Genomic DNA, 15004 nt, shown 5'->3' on the forward strand with positions numbered 1-15004 from the left:
ACATTTGATCCATTCAGAAAAATATTCTAAAAGAAAGATCGATATTTATATTTTTAACAATGGATTCCCTCCTCGAGTTTAATAATTTAAAGAATCGAAGTGAAACAGTGAATGAAAAGCATGCAATAAGGAGGTTAATGTTGCGTGAAAAAACCGGCTCTGTCTAAGAAAATCGTCCAAGAGGAGAATTGGAGGAGAGACGTCTGGAAATCGGGGGAGAAGAAGAGAATGTCTCGGATAACTGTGTCGCAAAATAAAAAAAAGAGGGAAATGAGAGGAAAGAAAGGAAGGAAAGAACGTGGTAAAGAATCTCTCCTCGTGACGTCGATTCTCCCTCGAGACGAGGTGAAAATGGAGCTTTCTCTATCAGCTACGGATATTACGTCAGGGACGAGGCAGCCGCCATCTCTTTGCCACTTGCTTCGCGGATCAATAGGCCTGTTCTTCTCGGAAACGTCTCCCGTCACCGATCGCGAGAACACTCCCTTCTGTCGTTTCGTTACAACGTTCCCTGCAATATTCCAGAATGTTTTTTCCCTTTTTCCCCTTTTCATTGGAAATTACCCTTCTTCTCGAATCGTTCACGAGATTAATATCGGACATTTACTATGCATCTGACCTTCGATCAGAATTATTTTCTCTTATTAAGTGGATCCAATTCTTCTCGATGAACCTTTTTCCCCAACTCGAATCTTCGAATTTTCTTCGTCGATTTTTTTTATTTCTTTGACGCGATTATCGAGAAGGGCTTAATTTATGCCACTCTCGAGCGGTTGTCGTTCTCTCTCTCATTAAAGAGAAAAATTGAAACGCTCGACAATCTGCGAATGAAAATTTTCTCAGTGGATAGGAAAAAAAAATTCCTCGTGAAATTTGTTTCCGGTAATTTGACAATTTTTCGAAATTCCTCGGCTCGGAAAGGAAAAATTGAACCGATTTCTTTCCTTATTTCCCTACATTTTCCATCCACGAATTTTTGCAACCACGAGTGCACATATATATATATATATAGTCTAATTTAACTCGTATAATTTTTTTGAACGAGAAACGTGGCCAAAGTTTGACCGAGAAATATAAGTCGGGCAGACCATCGCGGATCAATAAGTCGGTCCGTGGCAGTTTTTCGTTAGCCCGTCGCAAAATTTTCCCTTCTCCCTCGTCTTCCAACTGTTCCTCGCGCTCCTTTTTTCCTTTCTCAGCGCTCGTTGCTCTCGAAGAACGTAAAAAAAAAAAAAACCTCGTGGAGGTAAAATGATTAAAGGTAAAATGTGGCGAGTCCATTACTGTCAAGGCTTGCGTGCGGATCAATAGTTGCATTTACATTTGTGAGGCTCTTTCTTTCCCTGTTAATCGTTTCGCGAAAACATTTTTGCACGCGTCTATCTTGCGTGACTGGTACGAGGAAAAATGGTTTACTCGAATTATGCTCGTTAAAAAATAAACGCTCGGTTATAAACGAAATGGATTTCGTGTATGATTGATAATCATAAATTTTCTTTGTCGGACGGATGATTATAAAAGAATGATAATAGAAATGAATAGTTTTAGAATTTGCTGATATTTCTGTGTGTAATTACCTTGCGTCAAATTCACGTTTTTTTCTGCTCTTGGAATTAATTATTCGAAATTTTATCAGATTGTCCTGGTTAATTATCTTTCGCTCTGTTAGTTATAGAATGAAAGTTTAAAATATCAATTTGTGGAAAAGATAAAAACAAATTGGAATTCGCGTGTTAATTATCGATGCGTTATTGCGTTTTGAAAGGAGAATAATTGAAATTGAAAGGAAATATGGCGTTACAAAAGTTTTGAAGCATAAATACACATATTATATATATAATTTGTAATTTCTTTTCCAGTTTTGTGAAAAGTTAAATAATATTGAAATAGTATTGAAACTGGCACAAAATGGAACTAATTGATAATCTCTCTCTTTCCCTCTCTTCACGTTTCAGAATCATCGTGATTAAGTTTTTCACTTGATACAAATTCAGAGTAGCAAACGAACTCTGCTTCAACTTCGAGGTTCGTCACAGACAATTTGAACTAACTTTGGAATATCGTATGGAAATTGTTTCATAATGGACGATCTCATTGTTAAAACCTTCGTTATTGTAAGAGAGAGAATTTGTTAACAATATCAAGGAAAGATATCAATTCCACGTAAAACTCGATCGATCTAGATATTAAAACTCCATTTCTGCAAATGGAATTATTTCTACGATTGATAAAATTAAATTGAATTTCACGATGCAACTGTATTCATAGGTTGAACCAGAAATGGAAGAATAATTATAACTTGAGAAGCACGGACAATCTATTCTTATCCGAATCAACAACATGCTTCCATTTTCCTCTCTTCTCGCGTATTTTATCTCGAAACTTGTAACTTTTCGTAATACGATTGTGCATCTATCACGTCGATCTTCCTTCAAACAATCATCGAATCAATCCTTCACTCCTACGACACTCCTCGACATTATCTTCGTACAAAACACGCATTGTTCCACCACTACAAAAGCTCTACTCCTCTTACGTTTCCTCCCATCCCCCGTGTTTGAACTTCAACATCATTGTTCAAAACCGACGTCCAAGCGTTCCTGACAGTGGAAGTCGATTTTCCGTTTAGACGCATTCATTTAAAAAATCGCGGTTCGCTTCGAATCGTCTCTCCTTCCCTCTGAATTTTACGTCGGCACGATATTACTTCGTTAAAATACCTATATACGCGTATGTAATATTACGTAAAAGTCAAGATTGGAAGAAAACATTTACTCATCTGGGACGGAATAAATAGATTATTTTTAGATGAAGGTCTTCGTTTGTTTTATAATTGATATATCGCCTTACAAGTATCGCGAATTAATTAGAAATTAGCGTTAAATACCATTTTAACAGCTTTACTAAGATCCTTTCCAGAGTTTCCTCCTCCCCGAGATTGTTTACCGACTCCCCTCTCTCTTCAAAAAAGCTCTCATAGCGAGCTATTACAACGTTGCTTCCTCCGTTGCTTTTCATCCTCTGATGAAACTTCAGAGGAATTGGTGAATTTTCACACGGGGGGAGTAAGAACAAGAGAGAGAGAGAGAGAGAGTTCGAAATATTAGTACGAAAGGTTTCTCCGGGGAAAGCCCGGGAAGAAAGTATCGATTAGTCGAATTCGCTGCTCGACACACATTCACCGAGTCGTGCTCTTCGAGTCTCTCGTCCTTAATATCTCGACGACTCGTCGGCGCCCCCGATGACAAACTCGAATGACTCATCCCACGAGTGAATTTTTCGGCTGCCCCTCGTTGGAGCCACGATTTCTCTTCATTGTGAAATTGGGTCAGCTGTGTGAAACGAAGCGCGTCGAAAACCATTTTTAACCATCATACTCGATACGAGCGATATCCAGTAATAACGCCGGTTATCCCGGTTGACAGCCGCGTTCATCGAGTTGATCGAGTCGTTAGAGGCGAATCCGCGAACAGGAAATCGTCGAAAAAGTTGTCGAGGATCGGAGAGGATGGAAAATGGTGGAGGTATTTCTTATCGAAATAAGGGTGCTCTCGCTCGATGCGACGAAATAAAAGTGGCCGATTTGAGGGAGGGGGTGGGAGGCGGCTTAATCTAAGTCTGATAACTCTTAGGCAGTAAGAATGGAGGGAAATGTGCCGAGATCGGTTGATTCAATTATTTTTTCTTTCGAGATGTGATGGTTTTTGAATTGAACGATGGAAGATTGAAATTTTTCATCTAGTTTTTGTTTTTTTTTTTTATTATATTCGTAACTCGATGGAGTTTTCTTTGTGAAAATGGAGCCATAAGAAGCCGTATTTGTATAAATATGAAAGAGGCAATATTTGAAATTCTAAAATAGAAACGTAATAAAATTCCAAACGTATTTGTAAAATATTTTCTAAATTCAAAAGGAAAATGTCATTCCTAAGATTCGAAAAAATCCTCGAAATTTCCAAGATCTTCAAGAGAGCCAAAAATTCAACGTCTACGAGATACCTTCAAGAATCCTTGTCGTCTAGAAACTTTAGAAAGATCAGTTATCTCTTGAGATTCAAAAGCCACCCGAGAAACTCGAAGTTCGTCCCAACAAAAGAAAATGAGGGGAAAAATGCAGGATGTATCGATATAGGTATGTTTTTTTTTCACATCGACTCCATTACGACTCCATCGACCTTGATATCGTGCCTCATGACCCGTGATCGCCTTATATCTTTTATGATTCCGTTCTTCTTGATATTGCGTCTCGCGACCCGGAGGAGCACCCCTCTCCGATTTTTAATATAATCGAGCTCCACCATTCTCTTCTAAGAGTTGTTGCTCCCGATATCAAGTTTTCTCGTTTCATACGTTTTTATAATAACACGATGTTTACGACCTGATTTCTAATGTAAATGTTGATTGTACGATTACATCTCCCTCCTCCTTCTCTTCTCCTCCCGCGAGACCGATGTTCATAACGTTAAGCGGTCTAAAGATAATAAGATGCAGTTCCATTCTTCTTTGTTTTTTACGAGAATTCGCGTCATTCAATACGTAGCTCATAAATATCTATGATTTGCAACTATCAATTATCTAAATACGTTAAATCACGTACACTAATGGTCAATAATATTTGGATAGTGCAATCAATTACAGAAAGTGATTAACAAATACTAATATATGTACAAATCAATAACGGATTAATGATCGTATGCAATATTCATCGGTTTGTAATGGAATACATTACGTATTTAAATTACGTACTTATTAATCTGAGCAATCTGAGCAAATTTGATTTTTTTTTTCTAATAGATATAATTTTTCTTTGGAATTAAATAGATATTGTTGTGCATTATATATAATAAAATCGTCGCAAATTGTCTTTTTATCTTAAATTTAGACGACTCTTGTTCAATTTCCATCACGAGTTTCACGATTCGATTAAGTATGATAAAAAAAGAAGGTTTATAATATAACAGATATAACAAAAGTATCGATCTCTAGAAAAATGAAATATAATACAACAGACTATTATCCTGTTCCTTCCCACGAGGCAAACAAATTTTTCTTATCATTGAATTGGCTTCGTATGCAAATTGAATCTTTTACGCGTGTATCGTGCAAACGTAATTCAAATGCTGAAATCTTTGAAAATACATTGGCCAATGACACCCTCTAGAAACTTTAAATCCCAAGACAATAATTCCATCTCTTCGAAACGACTTGTGGGTAAAAAAATTCTGGCATTCTTCCCACGTTTCTTCATCGCCACGTGATCCTAATACAAGAATGAACGTATTCGTCTCACCGTGCTGTCCACGATTAAAATCATTTTTCCTCAAGAAACGTCAATTCCTTACCAATAGAAAATATATAAAAAAATAAAATTTCCGATTATATAAGTTTGTTCGAGATCCGAGTAAGTACTTTTCCGTGTAAAAATTTTAGGAATAATACCATTTGACAGGAATTATCAAGTTAAAAATTGATCAATAATAATATTTTTCAAAGAAGAACAAGTAGTTCTAATCTAAGCTAATTAATAAAAGATCTTTCTTACATTATCGTGGAAGAAAGTAGCGACAGAATAATTTTCGAGGGGAATGATAATTGCTGTAGGAGGAGGAACCGATTTTAATTGTCAATGAAACGCAAGTACATGGAGCGACGAGGGAAAAAAAAAAGCGGAGCGGACGAAAGTTGAGAAGAATAAAAAACGAAAGTTCAAAACGAGAGCATTAATCGAAAAGGTCGTAGTCTCATCGGTGACACGCTTTTCAACCACACGGTTTTTCAACCCGCGCCTCGTCGCTTCAGAGATCAATTCATCCTTAAGATTTGAAAGAGCTCGGGTTTTCAAACGCAGCTGGCTTCGCCTTTGTATCGAGACGGTTACGGCCTGTAGAAGAACTATCCATAAGGAAGGAATAAATGCGAGGGGTCACGTTCAATGTATTACGTTGTGTATATCCCCGCGTTTGTCGGGGCTAATTTTCCATCAACTTTTCCATTAGATTCATACTTCGTTTTGCGACTAATACGACGAGAAATATAAATATAAAGCATTATATTCGTATAATGCTTTTCCAAACAAATCTCTCTCTTCCTCGAAATAAACTTATCGGTATTAATAGTCGTCGTGCGAGTTGTTAAAATGGAACTTGAAGAAAAAAACGAGAATATAAATGATCATATTATATTATTCGTGTTAATCTTTCCCGTTTTGTGAAGAACAAATAGGCTTTACTTATACAATAGCTAGCTGGCTGTATTATTTATTTCTGTATTTAATCAATAGTCTAGATCTTTTTAATATCCGTCACGATACACCTTCATACACTGGATTATATATAACCCATGCCAACGATATTCACAGTTTCTTTCGTTATTTCGCTTAATCGTGGATAGGAATATATTTCTGAATTCCAAAAGGAGGATTCAATGGTTTTGAATTTTTTGCACGCGATATTTCATTTCTACAAGCTTGACTGGTATCGATTTATCGGATCCATCAGATATTTTTCCAAGTTTCCAAGCTTTACGGGGGTTGGGATACGGTAAATAGAAGCGAAATCAAATCGAATTCAAGGCGACCACGCGAGGAGGATGGCGAGGAAACGTTTGCCTCGAGGAACAGAGGAGGATGGAATCGTCGAGCTAGAAATTAATCCGCGATTCTCTTCCAAGCAATGGAAATTTTAGAGACACGAGTGCCCTTTCGCTTGGTCCAATTCAACGCCACTTTGGTTTGACTTCCAGTGATCTCTGATTGAATTTCGCGTTGAACGTCTTATCATCAGTCGTGGAAAATATGACGAGAAATACGCTTCTTTTATTTATAAATTACATGTTCTATCAAGAATATATATTTAAATATGCTTGATTTAAAAGTTTCCAAATTTAATTAAAATCGATATTGATGTATTAGAAAAACTATTCTCCAATACTCGAAAAAGACGGAATTTTAATTTAAAGTTGATCCGACTCCTAGTCCCGAGGACTGGAAATCGGCGCGCGGATCATGACTCGAACGATGGCGGAATACAAATACGACGATCGTGACACGTGGACGAGATCCACGCGAAAGAATCTCTGTAAGTAATCTCTGACTCGGCGAAATCCAACTGGAAGAATCCCCCTAATGCATTAAAGATAGAGGGGCTCGTTGTCGTGACGAGGATCAAGTTCGCCAAGCCTTCCTTATTATCTTTCTTATTTAGGTCAACGAAGTTCTCCCACTTGGCGTGGACAGTGCATCATCGTCGCCGAGCTGCATCATTCTTCTTACGTTCAACTGTACAACCTTTGCTCCACGGGATCGATATTTTTATTTCGAGATTTAAAACTTCTCTCTTCTCCCCTTTCCTTTCGTTCAAACGTCGCCAATCTCGCGGTTGAACGAACGAGAGTTTTATATTTTTCTTTCGTTCATTTTTTTTTCTTTTCTTTTCTCTCGTTCGTAATCCCCGCCGTTTGTAACCCCATCGATCGTGGGGGTCACCGACAACGATCCTGCTCGTGTAATAAAATCCCTCCGATCAATTGTCAATAGATCCTTTTCGAAAAGCTTCGACTGGAAAAAATGAAGCATCGTTTCAAGGGGTTTCGATTGCCGAAGTGTGTGCTTTAATTCACTTCTGTTCTGTAGAGCGATTAAATTACTTGGATATTTTATTTAAATAGTACGGGTTACGTCTCATTTATTTTCGTTAATTTAAAGTTTTCGAGAGATCTTCAACGTGATGAATCATCCGTCATATGCACACTCAAATGAATCTGTATAACCGTTTCGTTTAAAAATTTAATCCCGGATCAGACACGTATCCGTAAGATTATCTTCGATTAAATATTTGCTGCGTTCGACGAGCCCCAAGAAACGAAGGGGCCCTCTCGTGGATATCGAGTGGTTCGCCAGACTACTGGCGCCGCCGTATGGATTATCTCTTGGTTCCTCCGAAATCTGTCAATTCGCTTCGTTCGAAGAAGATTCACGTCTTTCCAAAGTGTTATGGCTTTATAGTTGGTGCACGCACAATTTCCGCTTCGAATTTAAGAATTTGTTGAGCATAACCATCCGGATTATGGCCCAGAAAAATTTATTTTTGTTCAACCAGGTCGATGGGCGTACGTCACTCTTTTACAATTGTGTACACGTCTCCAACGAATTTTTATAACCGGTGGTCACGCGAATATACGACGCCATTATCCGCGCGCCATTTCCACGAGTATTTTTCACGAGGGAAATCGTCTTAACGCGACAATACGATCTTGGAAATAACTATTCGTCGGTTATTACTCGATCGATCGCAGAGAGAAATTGCAGCCTGGTTGCTATACTCTTCGTGAATCAAGCGAATCAGAGGTACAGAGAGAGAGCGAAGTTTCAGAACGGCGCGATACTTGATCCATTTCTCTCCCCTTTGTCAAGGTAAAGTCTGGAAATTAGCTATATTCAATTAACTGGGTATCTCTTTATCCTTTAGGGTACTGATGAGGGTAACGGTTAGAAAAAAAAATTAGAAAAAAAAGGGTTGGTGTTAAATTATTCCTCTTCAAGCGTTCTCATAGATGTTTTATTCAAGAGAACGATGGCAATTTTTCTTAGCCCTGACTTAGCCCAACTTTGAGGGCTGTTTTCACCCTTTTAACGACTGTCTATGAAAAATGGAGATTCATATTTTTGTTCGTCCCTTGTAAGATAACAATCTTACGAATGAATAATTCATCAAGAATTTAATGCTGCATTTATATTTATTATACACAAATAAATTAAATACATGTGTATATAGATACGTATTTTTTTTATCTCGCGTAGAATTACAGAGAGGTTAAAAGCCTGAGGGTTATCCGAGGCGATATCAAGAGTTCTTTGATCCAACCACGAGCACGATACAGCGATAAAAGTTAATTTGATCGTCGGTTACTACACCGATTTTCTTAAGTCTTAACGTAATGCCACATCCCTCGTGCCAGCATCGAGTTCATCGAGTCCGGAGATCGCGAAGATCTTCGTTGACCCAAATACTAGGCGCGATAATAAGACGACCAGTCCGATGGAGCTTTACCTCCTCCATCGTGGAAGGAAGCCTGGCTTTAATCCTTCTGCTTTCCCCTGTATCCCAACTCGTCCATTTTTCTTCGGCCTTATCTCGTCATTCGTTTCATTGTAAACTCCTCCGCGTCGTCCTCGTTTTCGAACGCTTATCCCTTCTTTCCTTTCTGTTCTCTTCTTCTTCTTTTGTAATTTTATAATTCAAGACGAACGAACAGCGAAGGGAATTTCGTCCGCTGTATAAACTCGATTTCTCCGAAGAAACGCTCCCCATAAAATCAGGATACGTTTCCTATTGGAAATCTAATAAACGGTGGAAGGTCGCGTGAAGCCGGTTTTGATCGACGCTAGTTTCGCACGCGATTGTTCCACGGATAAGATCTCCGCATTTCCTATGAAACTCACAGTGCGCGATTATTATATTTAAGCATGTACCTCATCATTTTTTGTACGTCCATCATCATCATTTCTCTCGGATATTAGATGCTCTAAATCTTGGAAATAATTTTTACGATATGTAAATCGTAGGATCGGCCTCAATTCGAATAATAAAATCTTGGTTACCTTTATCAAGTATCGAGCTAATCCTAAATATCCGAAGAATAGTAATTAGGTTAAAAAATGGATCCCACTTGTAATCCTCTTTTATCGAATATCAAAGAAACCTATTCTAAATCATGCCTTATTTCAAATATTACCTCATTATCTTATCTCGAGGAGATTTTCAAATTTGAAAAAATAATCACCTGTTCTAATCTACTATTCTCCTGTTCCACGAAATTTCAACAATAATATCCAGCATCGATCCATCATCTGGAGCCACCTCATCAACTCACCTTATCCTCTTATTATCATCGTGGAAAATCGGCGATAAGAACGATCTAATTAACCGAGAAGTGAACATAAGTCTGGCCCTCTCCGTGAAAATAACTCTCTCGCCGACGTATCCCATCGATGACACTGTTAATTGCACTCTCTGTCCCCGTCTGCCTCCGGTGAAACACATTAGTGCCGCCGCGACAGATGCTCTCTAACGGTGAATTAATGGTATTGCAGAGATTGGTCGCCGAGCTGAACAGAGAACAGGAGGCTTTCATTGCGAACAAGCACACCGAAAAGGGTGAGGCCGTCGCACCGTGGGTCGGCGCGCCTAACGAGGACATACTCCGCGAGGAATGCTTATCTCTCTCCATGGTGAGTAATTCCTCCTTTCTATTCGTGGAACAGAAGAGGGAGAGAACGACGAGGATCGTCGTCGTTGTCGTCGTCGGGTTAGAGAGTGCTTCGCGCAATTGGATTCTCACATTGGACGCACAATGGCCTTTTCATCGTCACGCGTTTCCAGCGAATATTATCTCGCGTGTGTTTCGTGAAAGCGTTCGCGACAAGTGTATCAAATCTCCCGGGATTTAATTTACGCGGGGATCAAATTCGATATTGGATATTGCGCGATATGATTTAAACGTAAATTAGATAATTAGATTTAATTTATAAATTAACTTGTTGGTAATATATATATATATATTTATAGATAAATATGAGCGTTTAAGATTTGATTTTTATGAATTAATGATACGCGAGTGGACAAGTTCTGGAAGTAATCGTGAGTAAAATTTCGATTCGATTCCATTGGATAAATTATTTACAATTTTTCGAATGTCTTTCCGAATTAAATATTGCTAATAACTGGATCAATTTTAATTGAATCCAAGATATTTCTTATCGCGATATGTATAGATATCTCGTAACAAGCAAGCACGGTCAATGTCCAAGATATGATATAAGTTGTTCTTTGTTAATTAGAATTGAAGAGATCGCGATTGGAATTGGGTTTCTTCCGGTTAATAAAGTATTCCATTAAGGATCGAATCGATCGTCTTTTAATTGCGGCTTCTTAGAACAAAAACGGCGTTTCGTTAAAGACATATCCCGATTAAGATCAACGATTGCGCAATTTCACGAAATCGTAACGTTTTGAAACACGTGCGAAAGAATTCTGGAAAAATTGATTTTTCAGGATCAACGCAATTTCTTAAAATCCCCGCCAAAGGAAGTCGATTTCCCATGGGACTTCGAGGCCGTACAACCGATGGCGCAAGCCACTCTCGCCTTGGATCCGAATTTGGAGAACATGAGGTTCCAACTGGTGCCGAAAGTGTAAGTAGTTTCGTTCGACTGTCGTTTAACAATTGTTTTGGAAATTGCAATTAAAATCGCTTGTTCGTTGAACTCGGGGAAAATGAAATTCATTATTTTCGGTAATTAGATTTAAAAAAAAAAACCTTTTGTTCCGACTTAATTACAATCTCTCGAATTCAAGTCCCTCCAATTACGTTTTATCGCTTTGAAAAATCTAGAATTTCTTGCGATTCTAAAGAAACTTACAAATTTCCAGAAACTTGTAATAGCAATAACTGTTTCGCTATTAATCTCCATTAAAATTATTAATTAAAAACGAACCATTTTCTTCGAAATCCCATCCCACACGTTCAATAACCACAATATAATCGCTAATCATTCGAAAGCGCAATTATTTAGCCACGATCTAAGTTAAATGAATCCGCGGTGGATGGGATTAATTGGCAAAATTTCGAAAGGGAGGGTCCGATTACGGGGAATCGGAAGCCAATTACTGTTTCGACGTGCTTGCAATCTGTCTATGGATATTAATCCGCGATACCGTGTTGCACAGAATATCAGAGGAGAATTTCTGGCGGAACTACTTTTACCGGGTGTCGGTACTCCGCCAGAGCCACGAGCTGAACACAATGGCCAACCAGGCGGAAAACAACTTAAATCAAACATCCGCAGGAACTGTGGATCAAGCTGAAGGTAATTCTGAAACCTCTGAACGAACAATTTTTCACGCTTTTTATTCTCGATATATCGTTTTTTCCCCCTAATTTTTTAATTAATCATCGTCACTATTAATTATTCGTTCGATTGCCATGCGATGAAATGGATAATAGTCGCTTCTCCTCGTTCGACCTTTTCTTTCCATCCGTAAAAGCGTTTCTTTTCCAACTTTGAAACGTCTTCGTTGCCCGTCGAAGGAAAGTTTCATCAATTTTCATCAAATGAACGCATCCAGTAGCTTTTTTTTTCTTTTTTTTTTTTTTAGTACGTTTCTCGTTTCTCTCCCCTTTCGATGGGTTTTGTGACGAGAGTTTCGGGAGTGGATTGAAGGTAAGTCGAGTTCGTCGATTCATCGATGCACATCGCGATCCTGGAATGGAAACGTTCGCATTTTCATCTCGAAAGCAACGGAGATGTTTTAAAATGGGCGAAACACGATGGTCGATAATTCGAAGTTGTTGCAGAGATCGTAACTTGGTAGATTCTCGTTAACCGTGAGATTGATAGTCGGAGGGGATAAAGGGACGGATGTTAGACGTTACATTATTCAGAGGACGGAGTCGAGATCCAAGCCACCAGAGTTAAATGAAATCCATATTTCATATTCCCGGAGATAGATTTCTCGGATTAACTGATCAAATTTTTATCGAGATCGCGCGTGAAACAGAGCCAGAAAAATAGATCCTGATTATTCTTAAATCGCATCAATCAGATTTTCTTCTCTCTTCTCTTATTACGCTTCTAAATATCAATTTAGAGTCGTGAAAGAGAATTTTATACCGTATTTGAATAATTTCTACACTCGTTACTGCCAATGCATAATTCATGGAACGAAAAAGGTTTTAAACAAGGTTTTACGGAACAACAGAACCGAAATCGTAGGATTTTATCGGTTTTGTTCGCCGCGTAAAAGTCACGCATGAAGGATAAAAAAAAAGAGGGGGGTTGGAAGGGGAAATGGGGGAAAAACCGATACAAAGCATGGAGATATCGCAATATTCAATAGCCAGCCATCGATGTCACTTTACGAACAAGGTCGAACGTGGAGGCAACGTGTGGATCGTGCATACACACAAACTCCACCTTTTCCGGTTGTTTTCCCAGACTTGTGTGTGTGTGTGTGTGCACGACTCTTACTTAGTTTGCATCACGATTTCGAGTACGCTTGACTCGACGTCCTCCCTCGACGGTGTTGCTCGAAAAATAGCACGGTAATTTTCGATTTCCGCCGAGGCGAGAAGATCTTTCTTCTTTTTTTTCTTTTTTCACCGATTCGTCGTCGCGGTGGTGCACGACGTGAATATCGAGATGGACGGATGAAAGGAAAGAGAAATCGCTCGACACCGTCGTGCAACATCGTTCGACGTTCTCCGAGATGAGATACCCCCTGCATGGCACAATTTTGAGTTTTATGTTCAGATTCATCCTCTCGTTGAACAACGTGCTGATGGAACCGTTTAATCCACGGATTTTCGTTTCGTGGAAAATTTGTATACAAAGTTTAAGAGGAGTAGAATTCGACATTCGATATATTTTACGGAAAAGCGACCCGATAATACAATTATTCGCGTGTATTTGTGTATTTTAAGAAGAAGATAGAGTGAAAGATCGTACACATCAACAATTAAACATAAGAAATATATTCTAATCCCTATCCATCGTCAAAATTATTACTAATCCACGGTGGAAGTGGATGATAATGTTGTTTGCTCAATTGCTGTCAGCACGTTTTCGGCGTTTTTCGGAAAAACGCGAATCCGTTGGTCGGCCTCGAAATCCGTAAGATGGGGACAAACAACGGGGCAAACAATGAGAATTTCATCTCAAGGAAGATGGGCGAATAACGGATGAAACGAGATAAAATGGGGGAACAGCTTGTGGGAGAAGAGGTGAATGATCGGTGAAACTCCCCGTCTGATCCCCGAGAATGATCGCCCGTGAATGAGAATTCGAAGCTATCTTCCACAGGCTGTTCATCCCTCCGCACCATCCCCTCCCCTCTTTCCTGAAATGAGAATTCGATTCCGGCCAACGCTCGCCGCGGTTTCAACGACTTCCGTTTGTTCGTGAACCGGATGATTGCGAGAAGGATGTTTAACGCTCTGGCGGTCTGGTTGAGTCGTGCTTGAAATTCGATGATCTCGAGGTTGGAATTCCTTGGAGATTCGATTTGATACATTGTGCACACACACACATATATATATATATATAGGATATATATAAATATATCCCTGTTTCACGAAGCTTCTTAATTTCTTCTTAATTTTTTGTTTTATTTTTCTTTTCTTTCTTCCTTGTTTTTCTTTTTTTTTTTAAATGAAAGGTAATTTTAGAATTAGAATTCTAGAATTTTTAGAATTAGAGAAGGCGAAGGAAAGTAGCGGCTTTTTTGTATTGGTTCGAGTCACAATGAGTCGCATCGCACGAGTTTAGAGAATTCGAAAAAGAAAGAAAGAAAGAAAGAAAGAGAAAAGGAAAAACGAGCTGTAAATATAAAATAGAAGCGTAGTAGAAGCTTTTTAGCGTTAGGCCGGTACCCGTCCCTTCTAGTTTAGCCGTGAGTGTTGTCTTGCGAACAGTTCAAGTGACCACTGGCCAGGAAAGCAGCGGAACCGTGATGACCGGGAGTAACAGCGCGTTGGCCGATTCGCCGGGCCACGAATTCGTGTCCGATAGCATGAGGGTCTCGGACACGGACCTCGAAGAGGTCCGGGAAGGCATGAAAAAGCTGGGGATGCAGCCGCCTAAAGGTTAGTTGATCGTTGGTCGTCGTTAACTTGCCGCCAATTTGCATAGCTACGGAACACGCGACGAAACACGATCTTGATGACTCGTGTTGCGCTCGTCGGATCGGATCGGTTCGTTCGATAGGACGTAGCAGAAAAATGAAAAAAAAAGAAAAGAGAAGAGAAGATGCGAATCGCTGAATGCTTCCATTCGATTCGTGGATCGATCGATCTATTCCTGAAAACAATGATCCGCGGACACGTCGATTCGAAATTGTTCTGTACACGCACATGTATACACGTATACACATGTATCTGCCGATTAGTTTAATAGAAAGTAAAGTAGAGCGCGTGTTGTTCCGTTACGACCACCAACGAAATTTCTCAA

General features: G+C 39.1%; 1 protein-coding gene across 12 annotated transcripts in view; it reads left to right on the plus strand.

Annotated features, from left to right (window-relative positions):
- LOC107996803 (synapse-associated protein of 47 kDa) overlaps positions 1 to 15004 on the plus strand; it is a 60782-nt gene that overhangs the window by 37903 nt on the left and 7875 nt on the right. For 8 of the 12 annotated variants that reach the window (XM_028666255.2, XM_017055035.3, XM_028666254.2 and 5 more), the window contains 4 exons: positions 10091 to 10228; positions 11052 to 11191; positions 11727 to 11866; positions 14470 to 14640. In XM_028666255.2, the coding sequence (XP_028522056.1) occupies positions 10091 to 10228; positions 11052 to 11191; positions 11727 to 11866; positions 14470 to 14640 (589 nt within the window). The remainder of the gene's footprint in view (positions 1 to 10090; positions 10229 to 11051; positions 11192 to 11726; positions 11867 to 14469; positions 14641 to 15004) is intronic. The other 4 variants (XM_062071120.1, XM_062071121.1, XM_062071117.1 and 1 more) reach the window with 1 other exon arrangement.

The sequence above is a fragment of the Apis cerana genome, linkage group LG2, assembly GCF_029169275.1.
Source record: "Apis cerana isolate GH-2021 linkage group LG2, AcerK_1.0, whole genome shotgun sequence".
In the NCBI taxonomy this organism is placed as follows: domain Eukaryota; kingdom Metazoa; phylum Arthropoda; class Insecta; order Hymenoptera; family Apidae; genus Apis; species Apis cerana.